The sequence below is a fragment of the Poromitra crassiceps genome, assembly GCF_964638095.1.
Source record: "Poromitra crassiceps genome assembly, chromosome: 1".
Lineage (NCBI taxonomy): Eukaryota > Metazoa > Chordata > Actinopteri > Beryciformes > Melamphaidae > Poromitra > Poromitra crassiceps.
In genome coordinates this window covers 73,764,980-73,789,331 of record NC_139623.1, presented here as the reverse complement: position 1 = coordinate 73,789,331, position 24,352 = coordinate 73,764,980, and the positions used below count along the sequence as shown (strand labels likewise).

The 24,352-nt window shown below is 43.6% G+C and overlaps 1 protein-coding gene across 1 annotated transcript; it reads right to left on the bottom strand.

Moving 5' to 3' along the window:
• LOC310788504 (lysosomal proton-coupled steroid conjugate and bile acid symporter SLC46A3) lies at positions 1-24,352 on the bottom strand. The gene is made up of 6 exons (XM_083650047.1): positions 24,287-24,352; positions 19,967-20,168; positions 17,174-18,059; positions 13,779-13,862; positions 13,347-13,503; positions 1-1,603 (listed from the first exon to the last, which is right to left on the bottom strand). Exons 2-6 carry the CDS (start codon positions 20,144-20,146, stop codon positions 1,492-1,494), a joined length of 1,419 nt encoding a protein of 472 aa, XP_083506173.1. The 5' UTR covers positions 20,147-20,168; positions 24,287-24,352; the 3' UTR covers positions 1-1,491.

Here is a 24,352-nt window from a genome sequence, read left to right as displayed (position 1 = left end):
CAGTCTGTGTTGCAGTTAGCTGACGCAGACGCAGTCTGTGTTGCAGTTAGCTGACGCAGTCTGTGTTGCAGTTAGCTGACGCAGTCTGTGTTGCAGTTAGCTGACGCAGTTGCAGTTAGCTGACACAGTCTGTGTTGCAGTTAGCTGACGCAATCTGTGTTGCAGTTAGCTGACGCAGACACAGTCTGTGTTGCAGTTAGCTGACGCAGTCTGTGTTGCAGTTAGCTGACGCAGTCTGTGTGTGTTGCAGTTAGCTGACGCAGTCTGTGTTGCAGTTAGCTGACGCAGTCTGTGTTACAGTGCAGTCTGTGTTGCAGTTAGCTGACGCAGTCTGTGTTGCAGTTAGCTGACGCAGTCTGTGTTGCAGTTGATTTCACTACTGTTGACAAAAAGGAACTATTACAAGTCACTTTGGATAAAAACGCTAAATGAGGTAATCTAATGTAATGTAATTTTGAAGTTAAGCAATGTCACAGTCAAAAGCATTTTGAGGTAATAAGATAAATAGCTGAGGACATCATGGATGTCAACCGAAGACCTGCAAGAATTGGCACACTTCACTTAATATCCAGGCATATAAAACTCACTCATTTACCCTCATATCTGGAAAAAGAAGCTTATTAATAATAATAAAAGCATCCCTGTTCCTCACTGAGCTCAAGATAGAAGAGCTCTTAATCAGGGTTGTAGTCGAGAGCGCATTGGTCGAGTGACTCGAGTCCAAGTCCAAATCGAGTCATGGCTGAATCGGGTCGGACTCAAGACCAAGAGACCGGGGGGGGAGTCGAGGGTGTCGAGACCCAGGGGGGTCACTTAGTCGAGACCAAGACCGAGTCGGGCAGACACCGAGTCAAGACCACAAGACCACAAAACTATGAGTCAATTTCGAGACTACCATAGCAATATGCTATCCAAGGCTACCATTGTATTTATTGACTAAAATAGCATAATTATGTTTATCATCAGTCAGTATATAAATGGGAGCTGGGGCTCTGTGTCTCTGTCTGTCCCACTGATGACATCCTCAGTGATGTCATAAAGTCCCAGTGATGATGTCAGCAGTGATGTCATAAATTGTGACATCATCAGTGATGTCAGAGGCATTGTGACATCATCAGTGATGCACACATACACACAAGAGATACACAGATGTGTGTGTGCACACGCGCACACACACACACACACACACACACACACACACGAGACAGACAGGCACAGACATGCACACACACACAAACACACACACAAGAGACAGACACACACACTGATGATGTCATCAGTGATGTTGTCATCAGTGATGTCATCAGTCTGAGCATGCACTGAATGTTGAAATAAAAAAGGGTATAAATGTATCCAACTGAAAAAGGCTTATACAAAGTCTTTTTGGAATGGGTCGCCAGTTGTTTTGCATGTGAAGCCTTGGTGTTCAGTACCGTACAATGTCCTTCACAAACAAAGTGCTGGTTTAGGTTTCGGTCATCCCTTTGTAGTTCAACCCAGCAGGGCATTGTTGTCATTTTGATCTGGTTCCTCCTCTTCTGAGATGAGGCTCTCTGACTCCTGGACCTCTTTGGCAACGTCCACCCCTAGCAGACCCAACACCCTGAGGAGACATGAAACAGGATGTAAGAGATACGTGGGAGATATGAACATCTGCACAAACTCCAACTGAACTGTGCATAAAATAAACCGGGGCTACTCTCGACAGCTTCAAGTTACTTTTTTCTGCACATAATGTCAACTTTTCTTGGGTGGAGTCACTTTTTTGGAGACAGGATTATTGATAAAAGTTACAAAAGTACATTTGTACTAATCAAGGTTACTGACTACTGGGCGTCTGGGTATTGTAGAGGTAAAAGCACTCGTCTACCACCGCGGAGAACGGGGTTCAATTCCTGGTAGCGGTAATTCCGGCTTGGTCAGACGTTCTTACAGACACAATTGGCCGTGTCTGCAGGCGGGAAGCCAGTGGGGTATTATGAGTCGTGGTCGCTGCACTAGCGCCTCCTCTGGTTGGTGGGGAGGGGAACTGGGGGGAATAGCGAGATCCTCCCATGCGCTACGTCCTGCCGGCGAAATTCCTCGCTGTCAGGTGAAAACAGGTGGCTGGGGACTGCACATGTATCAGAGGAATCATGTGCTAGTCTACGACTCTCCTCTCTCCAGATGGGCGGAGGGGGTGGAGCAACAACCGGGACAGCAGGGGGAATTGGACAACTACAATTGGGGAGAAAAATGTCAGTGTCTATCTGCAAATGTTGCATTTTTGTGTACCTTCCAAGGTAAACCAATAGCATAGCTTGACATAAAATACTTGGCTGAAAGAAAGAATATGAAAATTAGTTTTTTGTTTTGTTCCAGGACTTTTCCCTTTCTTTATTTTAATAGTGAGCCTGCTAAGACAACAGTGAACCAACCATTGCCATTGTTATTGACAGTTTTGTTGACAGTTTTTTTTACCCCCTCTCAAAACTCCACATTGGCCCGCTGTCCGTCTGTGTCTCTCTCTTTCAGAAACACACAGGGCAGCGGGGTGATGATTGAGTGATATCAGAGCCAATCAGAGGCAGAGTAGAACGGATTAGATGTCATTTTCAAGACACGTGATCGATTAAATAAAATGCATCGTGATTCGTTGAGATGCACGTGAGGGAGGCGACCGCCTTTCCTCCGAAAGTCCGCAGCCAGGAAAATCACATATCCCACCTACTCACCACCACGGTGTCCGCCTGTTGCTGAATCTCTTGTGTTTTTATGCCTCCGCCGGCGATAGCCAGGCCGGAGGCATTATGGATCCGGTTGTCCGTCCGTACGTATGTACGTACTTACGTACGTACGCACGATGTTTGTTAACGCGATATCTGAGGAATGCCTTGACGGAATTTCATCAAATTTGCCTCAAACATCGACTTGGACTCAAGGATGATCTGATTAGATTTTGGTGGTCAAAGGTCAAAGGTCAAGGTCACTGTGACCTCTCGAACGCCATTTTCAAGCTTGTTAACACGATATCTCAGGAATGCCTTGACGGAATTTAATCAAACTTGTCTCAAACATCGACTTGGACTCAAGGATGAAGTGATTAGATTTTGGTGGTCAAAGGTCAAGGTCACTGTGACCTCTCGAACGCTATTTTCAAGCTTGTTAACGTGATATCTCAGGAATGCCTTGACGGAATTGAATCAAACTTGTCTCAAACATCGACTTGGACTCAAGGATGAACTGATTAGATTTTGGTGGTCAAAGGTCAAAGGCCAAGGTCACTGTGACCTCTCGAACGCCATTTTCCAGCTTGTTAGTGCAACATCTCAGAAATGCCTTGACGGAGTTTCATCAAATTTGCCTCAAACATCGACTTGGACTCAAGGATGAACTGATTAGATTTTCGTGGTCAAAGGTCAAGGTCACTGTGACCTCACGAATGCCATTCCCAAGTTCGTTAAAGCGATATCTCAAGAACGGCTTGATGGAATTTCTGACAATTTGGCTCAAACGTCGACTTGGGTGCAAGGATGAATGGATTACATTTTGGTGATCAAAGGTCAAGGTCACTGTGACCTCACGAACGCCATTCCCAAGTTGGTTAACCCAATATCTCAAGAACGGCTTGATATAATTTCTTCTGATTTGGCTCAAACATCCACTTGGATGCAAGGATGAACTGATTCGATTTTGGTTATCAAAGGTCAAGGTCACTGTGACCTCTCGAATGCCATTTTCAAGCTTGTTAACGCGATATCTCAGGAATGTCTTGATGGAATTTCTTCGAATTTGCCTCAAGCGTCCACTTGGACTCAAGGATGAACTGATTACATTTTGGTGGTCAAAGTTCAAGGTCACTGTGACCTCACATACCCAATTTCCAAGCTCTGTAACGCAACATCACAGGAGCGCCTTGACGGAATTCCAATTGGCCTCAAATGGCGATTTGGACTCAAGAATGAACTAATGGCGGAGGCATAAGTCCGCGTTGCGGTCGTTCTAGTTCCATCAGTCTTTTGTGTTGCTGCCTTCGTCTCCGGTGAAATAAAATCGATCTCCTTGCTCAGCCTTAACATGACGGGTTTCAGTTGTTTTGAGAGAGAAAAAGTCCGCTGCTCGGGGAAGCCCTTGTACTTGCGTGTAACGTCGGCTCCGCTAGGCCGGAGGGGGGGGGTTTAGTGAAGCCGCGGTCTTGCCTGGGGAGAGGATGCCGGGGTAGTGGCTCCCCTTCTCCCCGTAGTGTAACTCCCGTGTGTAACCAGGTTAATGACCGCTAATATCAGCCAGCCACCGTTCACTAACGTTACACATCAAAGGGCATCAAAACAAGCCTGAAACTCCGACTTAACCATAGCTCAAAATAACATTAAACGGTTTGTTATTTTGTTTATTTAATTTTATTTATTTATTTTAAAGGAGAATTGCACACTTTATTTGACCTCATTTTCTATGGTTTTTGTATTATTTATTTCTGTGCATCAAACTTGGAAAAAGAAGAAGAAAATAACTGCTTTCAACTGCTACACTTCTGCTACAGTCTGTTTATATAGTGTTGGGTTTATGTTTTGTTTTCATTTAATTTCATTTAGTTTAATGGAGAATTGCACACTTTCTTGTACCCCATTTTCTAAGGGTTTTATATTTATTTATTTATATTTATTTTAATGAAAAAGTACATGATGTAATGTAAATATGTTGAAGTCATATACACCGTGTGAGTGCACTAATTACAAATCTTACTACACAGTGTAAGGGGCTGAGGGGCATGGTGATTGAGGGCTGCTATGTCCCCACCCGTTGGCTCCATCATGTGGTCTCAGGAGGATGGTGTACCTGCCCAAACTCACCCAGCTCTCCCCATCCACCTGATTAGGCCCAGATCAGACTAAGGCCATGTCCACACGGAGACGAGTTTAGGTGTATCCGAAGTTGTTTGTCATATAGACGTTTCGTCCAGACGGAACCAGCGTTCTGGGAGTATACGTTCTGGGAGTATACGCTAATTTTTGAAACCGGGTCCCAGAGTGAATAAATCTGAAGACGCCACCCTTGCATTTCCGTGTTTACAACCCATACGCATCTTTCCTGAACCGATGACGCCATAGCCCCACCTCTCTCCGCCAGCAACAATGGCTTACAGTGCACTAGCTTTCGTGCTACAGCAGCTACTGAGCCTGTTAGGGCTCTTGCAGCAAAATATAATGCTCCTCTATTACCACCGTCAGCAACAAGTGGACAGGAGAACAGCGTGTACAACATCCTCAGGGCTCCCCACATCCACCCCTCCCCTCCCTTCATCGGATATTTCCCAGAAGGCTTAGCGGCGGCTAAGTTTTTACAATAACACAAACAAAATCAGGCTAAAGGTGTTAGATAGAAATAATATTTATTTTTAATACAACATGCAATTCTGGAATATTTTAATATTGGACGAAATGAAATGAAATGTAAACCCTGAGTGTAACGGACATACTCGGGCTGCTCTAAATATATCCCTCGCAAATACAACGTGAATAGGGAAGTGAGAGGTTTGACAACCACACGTTGCACTGTGATGTGGCAGCGTTACAGCACCACTTACCGGCCTGGCATATACTGTATATTACAGCGGTTTCAGTGGTATCCAGTGGTTTCATGTGGATACACACAGTTCTTGAAACGATTCCGTGTTTATGGAAAACTTTTCTTAAACGAAAAAATAAATAATGGCTTCCGTCTCCGTGTGGACATGGCCTAAGTGCAGAGGGCCACACTCATTGAGAGAGGAGAAGCAGCAGAAGAGCAAATAGGCTCAGAGAGAGAGAGCTGAGCAAGGACAACCAGACCTGACTCCTAACTTGTGAGTTTACAACCCGGTAAGCCAGATAGCGGCCTAGGGCTAAAGTCGAGTTCCAGTTGGAACCAGTTTATGTTGACCTTTTGCGATGGGCTCTCAACCTAGCCCGTCCTGTTACAACAGGCATAAAAACTTGTTTTTGCAGCTCTGACTAAAAGAGCCTGGAGCAGCGAGTTACTACTTCTTTAATTCAATGTTGATGAGCATCAAAGAAAATGGTTCATGTTCAGCTTGTGTTCATGTCAGGTCATTGAGACCTATTGAAAAGTTGTTCCTGTAGTGACGTACAGTACTAGTGAACACAGGTTTGGGCTGACTGAGCCACAGGCTCATGGAGACTTATTAGGGTATCAGGGGGACACAGAGGTCATGTTCCGGCCTAGTTTTCGGTCTTGTGATTTGAGAGATCTGATGTCTTACTTTGTGCTAATAAATGACACACACGATGTGTAGTCAAAGAGATAAGTTATTCATCTAATCATTCCTGCTTCATCAAAATTCAATTTCTGATAAATTCCAGATGGTTTAGTGATGTGAGATAACAGAAGAATGTACCTGTAGGAGAACCAAACAAGTTCTGTTTATGCCTACAAAATGTTACTTATATGTAATGTAATACTTGTATTTTGAGTTCTCCCCTGGAAGTGATTTTGGTATAGATGGGCCATTGTATTTAAACAAGCAGTATTCTACTGAGTGACCTGTATTCAGAATATACTTATATAGGGAGAAATTAAGTTTGTCATTGTAAACCCACAGCACAGTAAGGATGACATGTTCTTCATAGATCTAGCCTTTTAATTTTGTAGTACACCAAATTCATGCATTTTACTTTAAAATGGTAAAAAAGAGAATCTGAATGAAAAGATTTCTAACTTGGCCAATTGTTAGAAACATGAACAAAAAACAAAAACTATAATCTCTAAGAATGCAAAGAAATGTAACTGGCTCATTAAAAAACGCATTCCAGGAATATTATTTACATTTATAACGATAATGGCGCGCGCCTCCGAGCCTGACAGCCTCCCTGGCTGTCAGGGGTCGTCTCTCGGAGTTTCCAGGCGGGCGGGCAGCACCCATGCATCGGATTGTCCGCTCGCTCCGCACGAAGCAGCCAGTCCTCAGAATTGTCAAATCAAATCATCGACACCGTATATGGTCTGCCTCTCAATTTGTTTTCAGTCTGAAACGGACACAGATGCACGTGACGAACGGGTTCACCTCGACTTTAAGAAGCGCAGCTGGGAATATTTGCTTAAATGATGGCAGAGAGAGAGAAACAGAGAGAGAAGGTAAAACACTGGCGATGTGCTTACATTACCGAGATGATATATGATACAAAGTTGGTTGATTATCGGTAAAGCCATCCTTTAACTTTAAACTTGAAGAAAAGGAAAGACTACATTGTTAGTTACCTATAGCCTTCATCTGAGAACTGAAAGCCCTTGCCAGTGTTCTTTTAATAGGCTATGATGTCGTGTTGAGGACTAGCCACGGTTTATTTTTTCAGGTGACTACTCTTTTGTTTTTCTCACTCATTGTCTCAGACAACCCCCTGCAAATTCCACTGCGTGCTCAAAATTCTGGGGAATTTTGGGGCGATTGTCTGAGACTCAGCATGCAAGGCAGCATTTATCAAAGTCGACACTGTGTGGCAGAGAAATGAATTAACCCCAAAGCTTGCATTTTGGGTCGTTCCGTTTGATTGACCGGTCATAGAAACATGGTTGGCGCAGGGAATTTACTGCAATATCAAGACTATAGGCTATAACCTGGTATCCGGGAAATTGAAATCATGCCGGACATGTTGACCGGCAACGGAAATGCTGGTCAGGGGAGGTTAGATATGAGTAGTGAGAAAAAGCCAGCAACAACGAACGTTTCAGCCAAAGGCCTTCCTCAGCGTAGCCTTTGGCTGAAACGTTCGTTGTTGCTGCTGCCCAGTTTTGAGGAACTATTCAAACCTGTGAAAGGACATTTGGAGTGCTGGCTTTTTCTCACTACTGAACTCTTTGCTTGCCCTGCACCCAGTGAGTTTTTAATCTATTTTGAGTGTGCTTGCTACCGGTGAGTTTCTATTGAGGTTAGATATATGAGACATGCAGGAATGCGGAAGTGAAGGTTCTTGTTGGACAAATGCAAGTGGTTGAAAACAAGAAAAACAACCATCCTTTTCAAGTTCAACTAGCAAGCAATGACTTGGCAGAAAAACTGTTTTGTCTAATGAAACTCTACCCAGAGCACAGCTCCACACCTGAAGCATAGCCACACAACATCAATCTTTCTGTTTTATTTCAGCCTTGAATAGATAACACTGGGGCAAATCTCACGATACATCAATGCTGTATCACATGATACTGTAAATGTATGAACCTAAAATGGCAAAGTCCTCTCCACAGGCTAGATTAGTCTGTGGAGACGGATGGTAACGGAGAGCAGTGAAAGGTTAGTGAGATTAAAGGAAAGGTTCACCCAAAAATGAAAATCCAGTGATTATCTACTCCCCCAATGCCCATGCCGATGGAACAACGCGTTATGTTTGGAGCTGTTAGATTTTTTTTATTTTTTATGTTTGATGTGTTCTTTTTACGTTTGAAAGTTGGTCACCATTCACTTCAATTATTTAGGAGAATGCTGCAACTCTGTTTCCCTGAAAAAAAAAAAAACGTTATATGGACTAAAAAACACCCAACATCTATCGGCATGGGGGTAAGAAGATAATGACTGAATTTTCATTTTTGGATGAACTTTATCCCTAAAGGTCCTATCCGTAAGTTTGGCCGGAAAATAAATGTTCACAAAGTGTTTTCTATTACTAATGAGTGAATGCGCCGTTCCGTAACTTAAAAAATGAGCCCAGCCGCGTCTCTCTGCGTTCACCCATTGCAAAGATATTGCAGGATTTTCATGCTGGTCGCAGGTTATACTTTCCCGGCAAATTTGGCGGATGTGACGTTCTGCACATTCACGAGCCTGCCTCTTGTCCTCATGGCTACGGCGGAAATATACCAATGAAGAAGATGGCTAACAGGAAGTGGCTAACGTTGCGTTCGTCGCTAGCTGCCAGCATAAACAAACAACACAGACTCCAGCAAAAAGTCCACACAAAAATAAATAAATATTTATCTAGTGAAGCCCGTCTGGCCAGAGAGCAGCAAGGTGACCGACATCGGGGGGAAACTAGAGTCGGGCTGTGTTTTCGGTTCATGGAGGGACCTTGCTGCTTGTAGCTGCTGTAATGTTGTTTTGGCCAGATAACGTTAGCTGCTTGCTAATGGATTTACCACCTGGGCCCTATACTACAAATGTTGTATAAGAAGATCCAGGATCTGTCCCTTGATCTGGTTTGTCTAAACCAGATCAGCTCGATTGTAGTTAACTTGTACTACGAACGTCGATTGCCACTCGTTAACTCGAACCAGGTTTTTCTAATCAAGCTGTGAGCTCGTGCACATGAAAATGCCCGCTCGTGCCCGCAAAAGAGGCGTGGTTTTTAACAACTGCCAATCACAGTGCAATATGGACTGCTCCAAAACTCCTACAGCGCCAGACACGCCTATTTCCTCATTGAATGAAACTGCAAATACAAATCTGCGTTTTATATTATTACTGTTCCCGAATGACTGTCTAAAGTGACCACTTTTATCCACACCAGTAATTTCTTTGAAGAGCGGTTTCGTAGGCTATCTACAGCTCTCTATCTACAGCCTTTTGTGGAAGCAATGTGTAATCTATCTCAGTCCAAAATCCGTATGTATAGACCATTTAGGCTCAATGAATAATAATGATCTCATGAAGTGTTTAGTCGCACTGATTGAATAATTCCTATAGGCTAATCAATAAAAAAAAGAATGATAATAAAATAAAAAAATGCTTCTGAACTGAATCGACACGGTACGTGTGGGCATAGATTTCATTTATAAAAAATAGCCTATTTTGTGGTCACATAGGCCTATATAGGCTATTGTCAGCAGAGTCGCATATCTCCATATTTCATATAATGATGCTGGAAATATGAAGTTCAATCACATCATACAGGCCAAAAGCAACACAGTTGCAGCTGCAAAATGCAGGAGTAGCCTAGATATGAATCATCTTAGTATGGGATCGCCTGTGTGCAGGTGATCCCATATTAAATAGCTTAGATGTAGTAGGCTATTCTAGCATGACCATTTCAATTCCAACCCAACGTCAGTCAGTCTCAGCTCCGTTGCGCACACGGCACCGTGCGCTTTGAAGACGTTTATGTAACCTTTTTATGCCGGTTTAGTGATATTTCTCCACTCACTATTCAGCTGCAATCGATCGGCGGGGTCAAACAACGTATCTAGGCTACTTGAGAGCACAAAAATGAATATATAAAAACATATTCCAAAGTGGTAGGTAGGGCTTAATTAAAATGTAGCCTTGCCTAATATTATAACGTTAGCTTAATAATTAATAGATTTACATTTATAGAAATTACCACCAAGGCCCACTTATAATGTTACCGTCTTGTGTTGATAATGAATGTAACAGTCGTAAATATGCCTAACGTTACTGTTATGCTTATGGAACATTGTTTGACTGTTCAGTTTGGTCAACTACAGGCATTAGACGGTACCGGGGAAACAGGCTCTGACTGCAGTTAGCTGCAGTGCACATTATTATAATGTTAGCGTAATGCTAATCGCGGCTAACTAATATTGATTTACAGATTTACATTTATAGAAATTACCACCCAGCTCCACTAATAACGTTACCATCTTGTGTTGATAATGAATGTAACATGTGGGGATGTGGGGGTCATGGTGGCTCAGTGGTAGAGCTGTCGCCTCACAGTCAGAAGGTCCTGAGTTCGATTCTCGCCTGGGACACTGTGGGGGCTGTGGTTGTGTTCCCCCCCATAACTTCAGTGCCTACTGCCCAGGTGGGGTATCTCGTCGTAAGGGCCTTTCTCTCTGTGTGGAGTTTGCATGTTCTCCCCGTGCTCCCCCAGGGGGTTCCTCCGTATATAACCCCCCCACTAAAAACATGCAGAAGATCAGATCGTCATCATCATCCGACCAGTGACGACAACATCCGAAGTTGGTCCCCGGGCGCTGTACGAGAAAGCGACCACTGCTCCTGGCCTGCCCCCCGGAGGAAAGGACATGCCTGGATGGGTTAAATGCAGAGGACACTTTTCACCGGCCACCGTCAGCATGAGTGTGTTGTGGCCGCACGTGTGACAATAAAAGACGGGCTTGTCCTGTTACGAGAGTTTTTTTTAAGTTTTTTTTTTTTTTTTAACATTGGAACATTGTTTGACTGTTAACTCATTCTCTGCCAGGGTCATTTCGGTCTGTGTGCTCCCAGTGCCAGGATTTTGAGCATATTTCCTGATCTTCCAGGACCCACAGAATATTCTGTGCTAGGAATAAAATTACACAACATATCTCACAATAAAGCAGAGACTCTCTTCTTACCCCTTGTAAAAAACTGAAACTCTACCATGTTTCCTTGTTTAGTTACAAGCAGTGGAAGTTAGCTTGTTTTCACTAAAAATGCCCTCCTTGGGAGAGAAATAGGAGAAAAAGAGGTTTTTAGTGAAGGACACCGTTTCAAGCAGAACTCTCTTTTGAGCCTTTTATTTTTTGCCTCAGTGACACATCAGACATATACAGTATTTGTTTTCCCAAATAAATAAATAAAAAATAAAAAATAAGAGAATGTATTTGAGGGAGCTGTGTCGGTCCATCCCGCCCAGTGAGCGGCTACAGAGAGAGAGAGAGAGAGAGTCTGGCCCCTGGGGTTTCTTGACAGATGAGGCCTGGCCGCAGCCTCCTTGCTACAGTATTGTCAGTAAAATGGAAGAACCTCAGAATAAGTTGGAACCTATTTCGAGACATGGTCTTTCCGAAATAGGTGGTGTAGGACTACACACAGGACTGGGACTAGGACTGGACTGCGCCTCCATCGACTCAGAGTCTGAAAACACAAAATATCAAAGTATGATAAATATGTGCACAAAATCAAATAAATAATTTACTTTTACAGTTGCCATGTGGATTTTTAGCTTAGCTTGATAAAAGCATAAACAAATGGAACAAACCCTTATGTGGTCACACTCACACACTCTCTCTCTCTCTCACACACACACACACACACACACACAGGAATAACGAGTGCTGTAACGTTACCTGCTGTCACGTTACCTCTCATAACTAACGTTAGCACAGAAGATCACACAATAGCTACGTTAGTGCTGTAAACTTTGAAATGTTTATGTGACACAGACGGCTGTGTGTGATCATTTCATCTCAAACGCGATACAAAAAATAGGCTACTTTTTACCATCGTCATCGCTCTCTCCAAGTGGCACCCATTTCTCCTCCTCCGATTCATCTGTGTCAGACGGATCAGAACGCTGTGAAGGGGAGCCTTCGTCGCCCTGGCGCTCCGTCGTGGAGCAACAACAAAAACGCCGGCGTCTTCCTCGCCATCCGAGAACTCTGGGTCGGACTCTGTTTCGACCACAGGCTCCACCCATAAATACTAAACTAGCGGGTTCCTTTTATCAGTTTGACTTGAAACAATGTCACAGGCTGGGAAAGTGTCTGATGTAATGTAAACACCCAAAACATGAAAGTACGTCCGAGTACGTCTTTGGCACAGAACGCCATTGTTAAAAGTACGTCCGGGTACGTCTTTGGCAGAGAATGAGTTAAGTTTGGTCAACTCCAGGCAATAGACATTACCGTATAATACAGGGGAAGCAGGGTAGTTGCTGGCTCACGCTAACGTGAATATCCATATCCATTTCCCCGCAGCCAATGCAAGCCAAAACACGACCAAACATGCCACAATAAGGTCCGATAATTCATCCAGAATCCTTCCTGGGCATCTCGAGGCTGATCTGACCGATAAATGGTCCAGGTTGCCGTTTTCAAGTGACTTTTATGAGTTAACGTTACAAAGCAACAAACAGTCTGCTGTTGCCAGACAGCTGTTTGTGCACGTGGGTGTATGGTGCCCGCACGTCAGCTCGTTCACACGCTGCCCGCAGTTACTCTAACGGCCACCGGTGTCAGTAATAGTTAGAACTTACAGATAGGACCTTTAAACTGTGATTAACTGATATTGCATTATGTAGATTGGCATTGTGGAAGTCTTGTTTGCCAGGCTGCATGGAAACAGGCTGCTGCTGTTATAAGCTCTGCCATTTTTCTCCGACCCGCTCTGACTGACCGGCTGCGACCATATATGGATTTCCTTTCCAATCCCTCTGAACGAATCTGTCTATCTCAAATGCCGCTGGGCGTGTCGAATCTGTCGATCTGAAATGCCTGTGCCGCTGTGAAACAACGTCAACAATGCTAGCTCGTTGCTACACGCTGAAAACGATTGGATCCCTCGTTGTAGGGAGAGAGTCTGGCAAGCAAGACTAGGTTAAACCAAACAGAGCATTTTCCCCCCCGCAAGTCCAGAGTGGAGATCTACACTGCCAGACTCTGTCCCGGAAGGGAGGGGAGTCTGGCAAGCGAGATTAGCATTGTGGTGAACTTACCCTAGGAGGGTTATAGGGATGACACAGACTCCTGCAGCCAGCAAGAAGCTGAAGCCAGGGAACCATGCCACCGTGGCGGCGTAGACGCTGGAGAAGACGGCGATTGATATATTGCTACTGAGACTGTCACAAAAGGACACAAAGCCAAACAGAGCACCTGCACAAAACAGATTCAGAAGAGGAGAAAACAATATCTGATCAATGACACAGGTTAGACTGAAGGTGAAGACAAGGCTTCAAGATTCCTCTTGTTCAAAGATGGTACACACTGTGAGTGTTTTGTCTTAAAGTGCTTCATGAAGAGGTTGGGAGAGGTGACTCTCCTCCATACTATGAACACAGAGACATGGCTCTGTGGCTCCAGTAGGGCCCAGCACTCTGGACCTGAAAGCACTCTGGACCTGAAAGCACTCTGGACCTGAAAGCACTCACCCTGCTCTGACTTTGAGACGATCTTCGACATCATGGAGCGTAAAACTGGGAACGGCATGATAGCCAGAAGCCATGGCACCCGCACTGTGGTGAACAAATGACAAACATTGTTACATTATAATGTAGGGAGTAATAATGTAAGGGCAACAAATAGTCAAATACATCAGAATTAGTAAATGTTTAAATTATAGTTTTATTTCACAAGGCTTGTGAGCAGTGGCGTAGGCAGAAATTCAATTATGGGTGGGCCTGGATAAAATTGGGTGGGCCTGGATAAAATTGGTGGGGCAATTGCATGACGAAATTTTGCGCACAAAATTCCTAGATGTCATGAAGTCGTCATGCATTAGACTCTGGAGATGATGTGCCCTGTGTTTTTAAGCTACAACACCATTAGCTAGCAAGGCAGCAGCAAGTTTGCCTCTAGAAAACAACCAAACTTGGGGAGTGTGCTCCTGGGAACTCAAAGTAGTGCGGCGCTGAATTTATTGCAATTTGACATAGTGCCACCTGCTGGCAACATAAAAAGCAGTTTATCTCGAGAAACATTTGTCCGATTGTGACTTCAAACTTGGGGAGTGCGCTGCTCGGACCCCGATGGAGTGCGGTGCCGCATTTCATGCAATTTGGACTTATTCCAGGACTGTCTTTATGTCTGTCCTTCGCGTATCTCGAGAACCGTTTGTCGGATTGACTTCAAACTTGCGCTTAGGGGGACCTGACAGAGTGCAGTGTGTGTGCGGGGGGGAAGCGCCCACGGGGTGGTGCATGGGGGAACAGGCACTGCACTAGTTATTATAATGTTAGCTTAATGCTAATCGCAGCTAACTAATATTGATTTACAGATTTACATTTATAGAAATTACCACCCAGAAAATTCCTAGATGTCATGAAGTCGTCATGCATTAGACTCTGGAGATGATGTGCCCTGTGTTTTTAAGCTACAAAACCATTAGCTAGCAAGGCAGCAGCAAGTTTGCCTCTAGAAAACAACCATAAAAAAAAAAAAAAAAAAAAAAAACTTTTTTTTTTTGGGTGGGCCAGGGCAAGAAGTGGGTGGGCCTGTGCCTACCCGGGCCCACCCGTAGAAACGCCCCTGCTTGTGAGGTTCTCAAAATGGTTAGGGTCACTCCTACCCCCTAGACGGAGGCCCTACTTTTTCTACACATATACAGCATTGGGGTTGGATAGACGCTTGTATCCTTCCGCGGTACACCAGGGGGCGGACCACCCTATATAAAGGCATGCACGGCTGGAACAAGAAATCTTTTTCACTCTTCTCATCTGTAGAAGAAAGCCTTATGCTCTGTTGCTTCAAAGTGTAAGGCCTGAAGCCTTACGCTCTGTTGCTTCAGGGTTTCTCAACCTTTTTCGTTTCATGACCCTATTTTGACGTTGCAAAAATCTAGGGACCCGCAACATTCAAATTCCGGTACACCATCGATAATGTCATCATTGACATCGTCAGTGATGTCACATAGTATGCTTCTTTTCCCCCGCAGAATTCTGACTTTAGTCTGAGAATTCTGACTTTAATCTAAAATTCTCAGAATCCTGATTTAAAGTTATAATCCCAAAGATTTTCATCTAAATAAAAAATATATAATTAAGGCATTGTGACAATGGGGCATAATGGGGCATACACACAATGAGGGATTGTGACATCACTGATGCAATGAGCAACACACACACACACACCCGCCACACGCGCCAATAGGGCAGGCGAGGCCACGCAGCAGCCGAGCCGAGTAGAAATGCACCACGTTAGGAGTCAGTTGTTATTTATACTTTGTCTTGCAAACCACTCATGATGGCTTGTGTGAGCCCCGCCCCCCCCCCCCCCCGAATTTGCCCTGTCTGCCTTATCGCCGTAATGCATTATGGGTAGTCAGCTACTTTGGCTAATGTAGCGGCTAACGCTACTTACTTTACATTGCAGTAAAACGGCACTGAATGACCAAATTGATTTAACTTTTAACCATTTCGAGTAACACTGTTTCCATATGGACCCCCAGCGTTGGTTAGTTGTTTATAACGTGACTATATTTATAACGTTATAACGTACTCCGGTTTCTGGGCTGAATCCAATGGTCTCAATACAGAGAAGGCTTAAGGCTGTATTTAACGGTATAGATAACGTTAAATGGTCCGCCATGTTATGGACGTTAGATGTATGGTATCTATATAGTTACGTGTGTCTACTAACATTATTAAAATATCATAAAGTAACGCAATTTTCTGATAATTTGCTCAACTATTACTTGCTACTAGGGATGGGCATTTCTAGCAAAAACACTATTCGAAATTCGCTGGCCAAAGTCGACTTTTAATCGAAATTCGAAAATAAAATGAAAAAAGTTTTTTTTTTTTTTTTTTTGTGTGTGAGTGAAATGTTGCATTGTCTCCCCTGATTCTAAGTCTTATGGTCCTTACACATCAAGAGCGATGCGAATATACGGCACGAAATTGCGATGCGAGTTTTGACCCACCTGTCAATCACAGCCACAGATGTGTACAGGTCGGAAGCGAATTTCTGAAAAATCGACCGTGGTTCGAAAAAATAAACGCCGCAAAAACGCTCAGCAAAACTTCGCCGTTGGTATGGACGGTTGCATTGACTGATATACTGTAGGTTCGGAAAATATTATTGACTTGCGAATTAATCGCACGTAAAAAACGCTCCCGATGTGTAAGGACCTAAAAAACAGTTTTGACAATCATGAGTGGTTCATTAAATATTTAGTAGGCTCAGGTCTGAGTGCCAAAGGGGTGCCAAAGTCACCCCCTCTCCATCTTCATGGGATTTCATCCGCCATTCATTTTTCCATAAACCTTGCTTAAGATGCTTATAAAAATTGTTTTACTTGCTCAAACCAGGCGATTCGACTATACTTAGAATCAGGGGAGACAATGCAACATTTCACAAAAAAACAAAAAAAATACTTTTTTTTTCTTTTTTTCCGAATTTCGACTTTCAATAATAAAAGTCGACCTTGATAATAACAACGATTATTCGAAAATTCGAAATTCGATGCCCATCCCTACTTGCTACCTGATGCCTTGCGGCACATTGCTGCCTCTACCGGTCGGAAGTATTACTGTTCTTATTATCCGATGTTTGTCTTCAATTTTCCTCGAAATGGGGCTATAATTTGGAAAACGGAGCGCGTTAGAGCATGAAAAAGACTTGAAATTGTTTTTTCAGACCATAAACTAATTTGGAAAGTGTTTATTTAAGACATAGACCGAGAGAGAAGTTGGCTCGTTTCCCATTGAGTTGAATGGATGTTCCCGGGAGTGCTACACAAGCTGCGACCCCCACTGGCCATTTGAAAGAATGCAATTTCCGCATAGGCGTCAAACATAGGCAGGCTGAATTGGGCACTGGTCCTCACCTACAAACATCAGTAAGGTGGTCTTGGCAAAGGCCACCAGGATCAAGCCTGAGACGACAGAGATGATCCCTGTGAGGATGATGAACAGCTGGGGCACGCCGCAGTACGTAAACACCGACACACCCACGAAACTGGTCAGGAACATAGTGGTGGACAGCGCTGAGCCGTAACCGATCAGGATCTCACTCCAGCACAGCGGCTCGTTGAGCTCGTACAGTGTGATCATGGTGAGCCCGCCTATGTTGGCGAAGGAGAAGCTGACGAAGATGAGCAGCAGGAGGACCACGGTAGTGTTGCGCGTGCGGCTGGCCCCTGCAAACAGCTGGTAGACCCCGTAGAACATCTGTTTGATGGCGGAGCGCGGAGCAGCAGGCCCATCCAGGGCGACGGCATCCACGGGAGCCCTCTTGACCGTCTCTTCCAGGATGAACACTGCATAGAGGAGGACCAAACACTGGCACAAGGCGGAGGTCACGAAAGGCCAGTTGAAGCCCGCAGCTCGTAGAAAGTAGCCCGTCGACAGCGAGGCTACCCCGGACAAGAGGCCGAGCCCCATGTCCACGCCGGCCATGCGCAGCGTCTTCTGGCGCCCGTCCTCGCACAAGTCCGCTATGTAGGCGAAGCAGCCGCCCAGAAATGTTCCGATGCCGCCGAACAGCGAGCTGGCCAGCGAGGCACCGATCAGCAGGTAGAGGTTCAGCTCAAAGTAGGACACGGTCAGGAAGCACAGCGTGTAGATCAGCGTGCCGATCAGAGGCAGGACGATGGTGATCTTGCGTCCTCGTCGGTCGCTGTAGGCCACCAGCACGAGAGTGACGACCAGTGAGGGGATCGAGGAGAAGAGCTCCGTGTAAAGGGAGAAGAGGGACGCCTGCCTCTGGACCTCCTGGAAACACAGCGAGAATTTAAGTTTTTTTAGTTTGATGTATTTTGCACATATTCAAATCAAAAACGGACGAAAGGAAACAAGTGGATAAAGAGTCAGGAAACTCTATAAAGGGCTTATTATTCTAGGTCTCTACTAAAAACCATTAGATCATTACCTCCGTATGTCCAGCGTCACGCTGGACATACGGAGGTAATGATCTGAAGGAACATTTATTGATTATAGCGTCTGTCCCGGTCTGTCCGTCCGTCAAGAGGCGCCTCACTGCAGTACATGTCCTCCACTCAGCAGCTAAAACTCAGTCTGGAGCTAAAATCTCCTCTCCTACCGACCTCCAGCGAATGCCACTTGTGTCCGTCTCCGACGATAAAGTTATCTGCCTGACACCATTCTGCAGCCGGGTTACATCAGCTGAGATGGTCGGTCCGCTGTGCGGTCTGATGGCTCTCCAAAATTATATTTGCAAATAGGCGTTATTTTGAAAAACCGATTGCATATTGGGGGTCAACTAGTTACGTTTGACTACTGAAACTCTAAAAACTTCAAGTGCCAAATTAACCATAGATAGAGAGCCCAAACTAAACACAAAGTACAAGAAAACTCGGCTCTGCCATTTCCCCACTAAAGGCAACTGAGTTTTCTTTTCTCCGCCGAAATGCATTCTGGGTCTGGGCAGTGTCGAATTATCGTAGCAGAGGGTCAACATGCTATTGGTTTTGGTGGTAAATTATCGTACAAATACGATAATTAACGTACGTCTGCCACCGCTGATTCTGCATGCTGTAGCCTATTGACTGTATATTATTATTATTACAGTAAGTACAGTAGCCCGAGTGACGTCACATGTGTTATCGGCCCAGATGGCTCCACTCTCTGTCACCACAGACACCAAGTTCCTAAATGCGGCAATACTGAAAATGCAAAGGCTTCCATCAATGGGCCATACGCTCAATCACCATTGTGTTAAGTCCAGTGTTTCCCACAGGATTTTGAGTATTTGTGGTGGGGGACCGCAGACCCCCTAGGGGGGTGCGGGGGCATGCCCCCCCGCAAGATATTTTTTAAACATTTTAAAGTAAAATGCATGAATTTGGTGTACTTTGAGAAAGCTTAAGAGCAAAATTAAAAGGCTAGATCTATGAAGAACATGTCATCATTACTGTGCTGTGGGTTTACAATGACAAACTAAATTTCTCCCTATAGGTCAGGGATACTCAACTTGCTTTGCCACTTTCGTGAAATGATAGAAGGCGAGGGGCCAGTTAATAAACAAACAATATACATTTTTCTGTAGCGGATTGTAGGTTTTTGGGGTGTCAGCTGGAGTTTAGGCTGACAATGTTGTACACACCGGATAGTTAGTTAGGTTAAGTTAGTTAGGGTAAGTACATGCATAAGTGCCTAGGTAGCGAGCAGATGGCGGTATTTGACAATTTAGCAGCTAAATCATAGATTATTGAAAGATATTCCATATTCCATACTGAAATGCTATAACAGAAGTATTGGCCAGAATGACATGAACATTTATTGGACACTTATTCAGCGGGTATATTGCATGTTGCGTTCAGGTGCACTGTACATCTTTTTGTGGCGGTCAAAATCCTTTTGTGGCGGCCTGCCACAAATTCCTTTATGTATGGGAAACACTAAAGTCACTATCAGATAGTGACTTAACAGACATTTATTTAGATGAAAATCTTCCGTATTGTCACTTTAAGCAAACTCAGACAATTGTGTCTGGGTAAGAAGAGAAAGAATATTCCCTAACTGTGAGAGGCAGCAATGTGCCGCAAGGCATCCAGTCTGCCGGAAAGCCATACGAAGAATAAGAAGAAGTTGACATTGTGACACCCCCGGCGGGGTTACTTTCATGCATTGCTCTTTTACACCCAGAGATGATGACTAACCTCATGGTCGTTGGTGCCGTTTGTTGCACATCTGGATGTGTTGTCAGAGATAGGATAGGTGGTGTTTGTCACCTGCTGCCAAAGTCGCCGGTAAACATATTGCTGCACCAGAGGATAGATCAGAAAACTGGAAAAAGCGTAGAGGGCAACAATAGGCTCTACAAGCAAGAGACCCTTCATTTTGAATGGACTGCAAACTTCCCTGAAAAAGACAAAAAGACAACTATTTAGAGGTGAACACTGATGTTGTGCTTTAGGAGCTGGTTTTGCTTAGCAATATTGTTATTAATAATTCACAAATTATTATTTCATAATATAATGAAATTCATAAAAGTATGAAATTTGTTAGAAAATATGGAAATTCTCTCTAGAATCAGGGCCACTGCAGATAAGGTCGGCAAGTCCAAGCGTTTCCTGAAAATCGCATTAACGCATTTACGCTTCGAAAGTCATAAAAGTGGTCCTCATTTGTGAAGATTATCCTGGTGAACACAAACGCCGCTGTTTCATAAACCTTTGTTAACCACAGACCTTATTTCGTGCATTTAACTGAAATTCCCATACAAAAATCCTATTGCCTTTTATACGTAAGAAGAACTGGAAGTCCTAACATCCATTCTTGTGGTACTCTAGTGAAATATTTGTTTGGCGTCCGTTTGGGAAGGAGAGGAGACAGGTTGCTCCATGGGCAACTTTGTGCGCCCGTGGCTGCCCCTGATTCTGTGTGGGGTGGCAGGTGAGTTCTTGTTCTGGTCGACTTGGAAAGTGAGGAGAACGCGCGTGGGCTTCTGTCCTGGTGCTGCTGGGCAGCTTTGGAGAGGGAGTAAAAGCTTCTTTCGGTCCGTAGACCTATTGAAAACTAGTTGAACTGCCAAATTTGGTGTAGAACTGAGCTTTCTGTGGCGGTTTAGCAGTTTTAAAAGCTCTGGTCGTCCTTAAGGCGCCTGTTCGGAGGGAGGGGAACCGGTTGGAATAGCGTGCCGTGAACCTCCCACGTGCTATGTCCTACCAGTGAAGCTTCCCCTGTCAGGTGAAAAGAAGCGGCTGGCTAACTGCCCATGTCTCGGAGGAAGCATGGAGCCAGTTTCGGCTCGGCTCGGTAGCTTCGCGAGACTCGCATCTCAAGTTTGACACAAACATAGAGTCTCTTGTTAAAAGAGGCCAACAGAAAATCTATTTATTAAGGAAAATTAACTCCTTCAAAGTGTCAAAAACGATCCTGTGCACTGTTTACAGATCATATATTGAGAGCCTTATAACTTTTTCCTTTATATGTTGGTTTAACGGTTTGTCTGTGAAGGACAGAAATAGCCTTAACAATATCGTCAAAGTCTGCTCCAAAATCATTGGAGTTCAGCAGAGTGACATAAACGCGCTTTGGAAGAAGCGAGTGGTTCAGAAAGCAAAAGGTCTTATGGACCAACCTGACCATATCCTGTCCTCTAAATTTGCCCTCCTGCCGCTGGGACGGCGCTATCGGGCACCTTCCTGCAGAACAAACCGTTACTCCAAGTCCTTCATTCCCTCAGCCATTCGGCTGTTGAACGCAGAGAAGTAGAAAACTGCACTGACTGTATGCATGCAGTAGGCACTGAACCAATAACACTGTGTATCGTAGCATTTGCACTTTTTTCTGTATGCAAATTTTTTTTACCTTTTATCTTACTTTCTATTTTATTTATTTTTTATGTATTTCTAAAACCAACTGTTTACACATGCACCCTATGCACTTTACATGTGTATAAACAATGTTGCGTCCTGCACCCTTGCGGCTCAGATCCATGTACACGGAGGGACACGAGGAACCAAATGCACTATCTCGGTCTGATCACACTGAGCTCCTTTCCTATTTCCCTTCTTGTGTATGAATGTATTTTTGTATTTTGTGACCGAAATGAAATACATTATGTTTACTTGCAACGGTGATGAACTGTAGAAACTGAATTGCCCCCCGGGGATAAATAAAGTTTTCTCAACTCAACTCAACTCAACTCAACTCAACTCCTTTTTCTCAGCTCCAGCAGTGTGAAAAGCAATGGGAAGCGTCCGCGAGGCACAAAAAGGGCGGCTGCTCCAGATAAGTGCTGCAGCCTTATCTAGTTGAGTTACATTTTTATTAAATCCAAGCACATATTTAAAAAAAGATACAATCATTTCCTAATCAAACTGTGTTTTTATGCAAATAGCCACTATAGATGACAATAACAAAGGAGAATAATAACATTTAGAATTCTGGATTGTTTACACTGGCGGTTTCAAGGCGGTTGAAATTATTTTTCGGGATGGTCCCAGGGCGGCGATGTCATTCTGCTGCTGCTGTTGTTTTGGTGAAAGTAATGCAAAAGTAGTGTAATAAGTAATGAGTTACTCTACACAGAAAGTAATATTGGAAAGTAACTTATTACTTTCAAATGAAAGTAACTAGTAATATGTAGTATATTACATTTTGAAAGTAACTTGCCCAACACTGATGGATTATACCGGACGTCTATTGTAAATATCTGCCATTTGGTAAGCCTTGCTTGTTCTACAACACTGTATTGTTAGTAGCCTACTGCTAGAGTAGAAGTGCTAAGTGCGGCTGGTAAGCACGAGATGTTATCATCCGCTTCTCCACGTGCTCCATGCAGCGCCTTTTCCACTCCAAAAAGACGCTGACAAACAAACGCTATGTCGACACACTGCCTAAACCGGTTTGGGGGCCTACTGGGGCAGGGTCCTCACAGGGCCTGTATCAATAACTTTGTTTAAAGGGCATGATAAAAAAATGGCATGATTAGTTTAGTTGTAATGGGATGTCTCCCAGATGGATAGATTTATTGATCAATAAATCTATCCATCTGGGAGACATCTTGTTCAGCAGAGTGCAGACTCTACTCTTTTTCTACATTGTTTGACCCCTTGTCCTGTACCTGCAATTTTGACTGGATGTGCGCGCTCTACTCTCTTTTGTAATTTAGTTGTAATGACAGTCCCAGTCAGTCATTGACCAAGTTGATTAACCACACAGATCTGAGCTAAATCCTTAAAGCATATATCACCAATCTAGTAGTGAATGAATCATCAATCTGGTTAACAGTGCTATTTTTGTTTTGTTTTAATTTGACTAAAAACTAATACAGCCTGACGAAGACCAGCGAGGTTGAAACGCGTTGCGTTTTGTTGCCTGTGTTTTTGCTTGAAGATGTACATGTTAGTAAACTTGTGTAGTACACCTGTACATTACTTCTAAATTCAAATGTGAACTTAAAGAGATACTCAACAGTTGAATAATCTCCTTTTGTCTATTTTGCATTCTACTTGGCCTGCTGAGCTTTCTTGGCCCACTTTTTTGTATTCTCCTTCTTGTACTAAAAACGAAGTAAAATGTTCAGTTAAAAAACGTGGCTATATATTAAATGAACAGCTTGGGATATTAGATAGTTTGACTAAGAGGATTGTTGCATAACATCCCTACATTATAATAATAATAATAATTGATTGGATTTATATAGCGCCTTTTCTAGACACTCAAAGCGCTTCACATATCAGGGGAGGGAGTGGGAGGGAACTCAACTAATCCACCACTTATCACCACTTATCATCATCATCATAATTTTCTACATAATGACATCAAGAGCATTAATCATACTACTGTATACAGTATAAAAATGGTAGCCAGGTAGTGTATAGGATGATTGTGTCTACAAGGGAAAATGGCATAATGCTGAAGGTATAGCCTATTACAGCATACCGACTTGTTTACAGTGGTGGTTATTTGCCTTTTGGTGATGACCCTACACTTCACAGATCATGATCATTATTATTATTATTATTATTATTATTATCTGACATAACCATCTGTCTGAATATCACAAAATTCATTGCAAGGTATTTGGGTAATGCTTCATGTTTACAGTCCCCTAGCCTATTTTACCCGCATATCATATTATATTGGGTAACCACTGGTACTGTAAGTAGGCCTACCAGGTAAATACGTATTTAAAGTAAAGTGAAATAAAGTAAAGTAGGCTAAAGTAAAGTAAAGTAAAGTAAAGTAAAGTAAAGTAAAGTAAAGTAAAGTAAATAAAATATATCATGGGGTACCAGTGCCAGCTAAATAAATACTTCGTAATTAGGGGACTGTAAGATATTTGTAATGTTTTTCTTGCATGCAAATGTGCCGCAGAAGTGAGCTGCGGGGTCAGGTCAATATTTGAGGCGACAACATTAGGAACATAACATTAGCAAAAAAAAAACATAGTCTGGCCTCTGGTATGTTCTTGTTCTGGGACGTTTAGATTATACATTTAGGCAAAAAACCATAATGACATCACCTACCTTTTAGATAGCCGCTCGGTTCATGTTTTGGTCAATAGCTGTTTGTTTCTGCTCGCTTGATGTGTG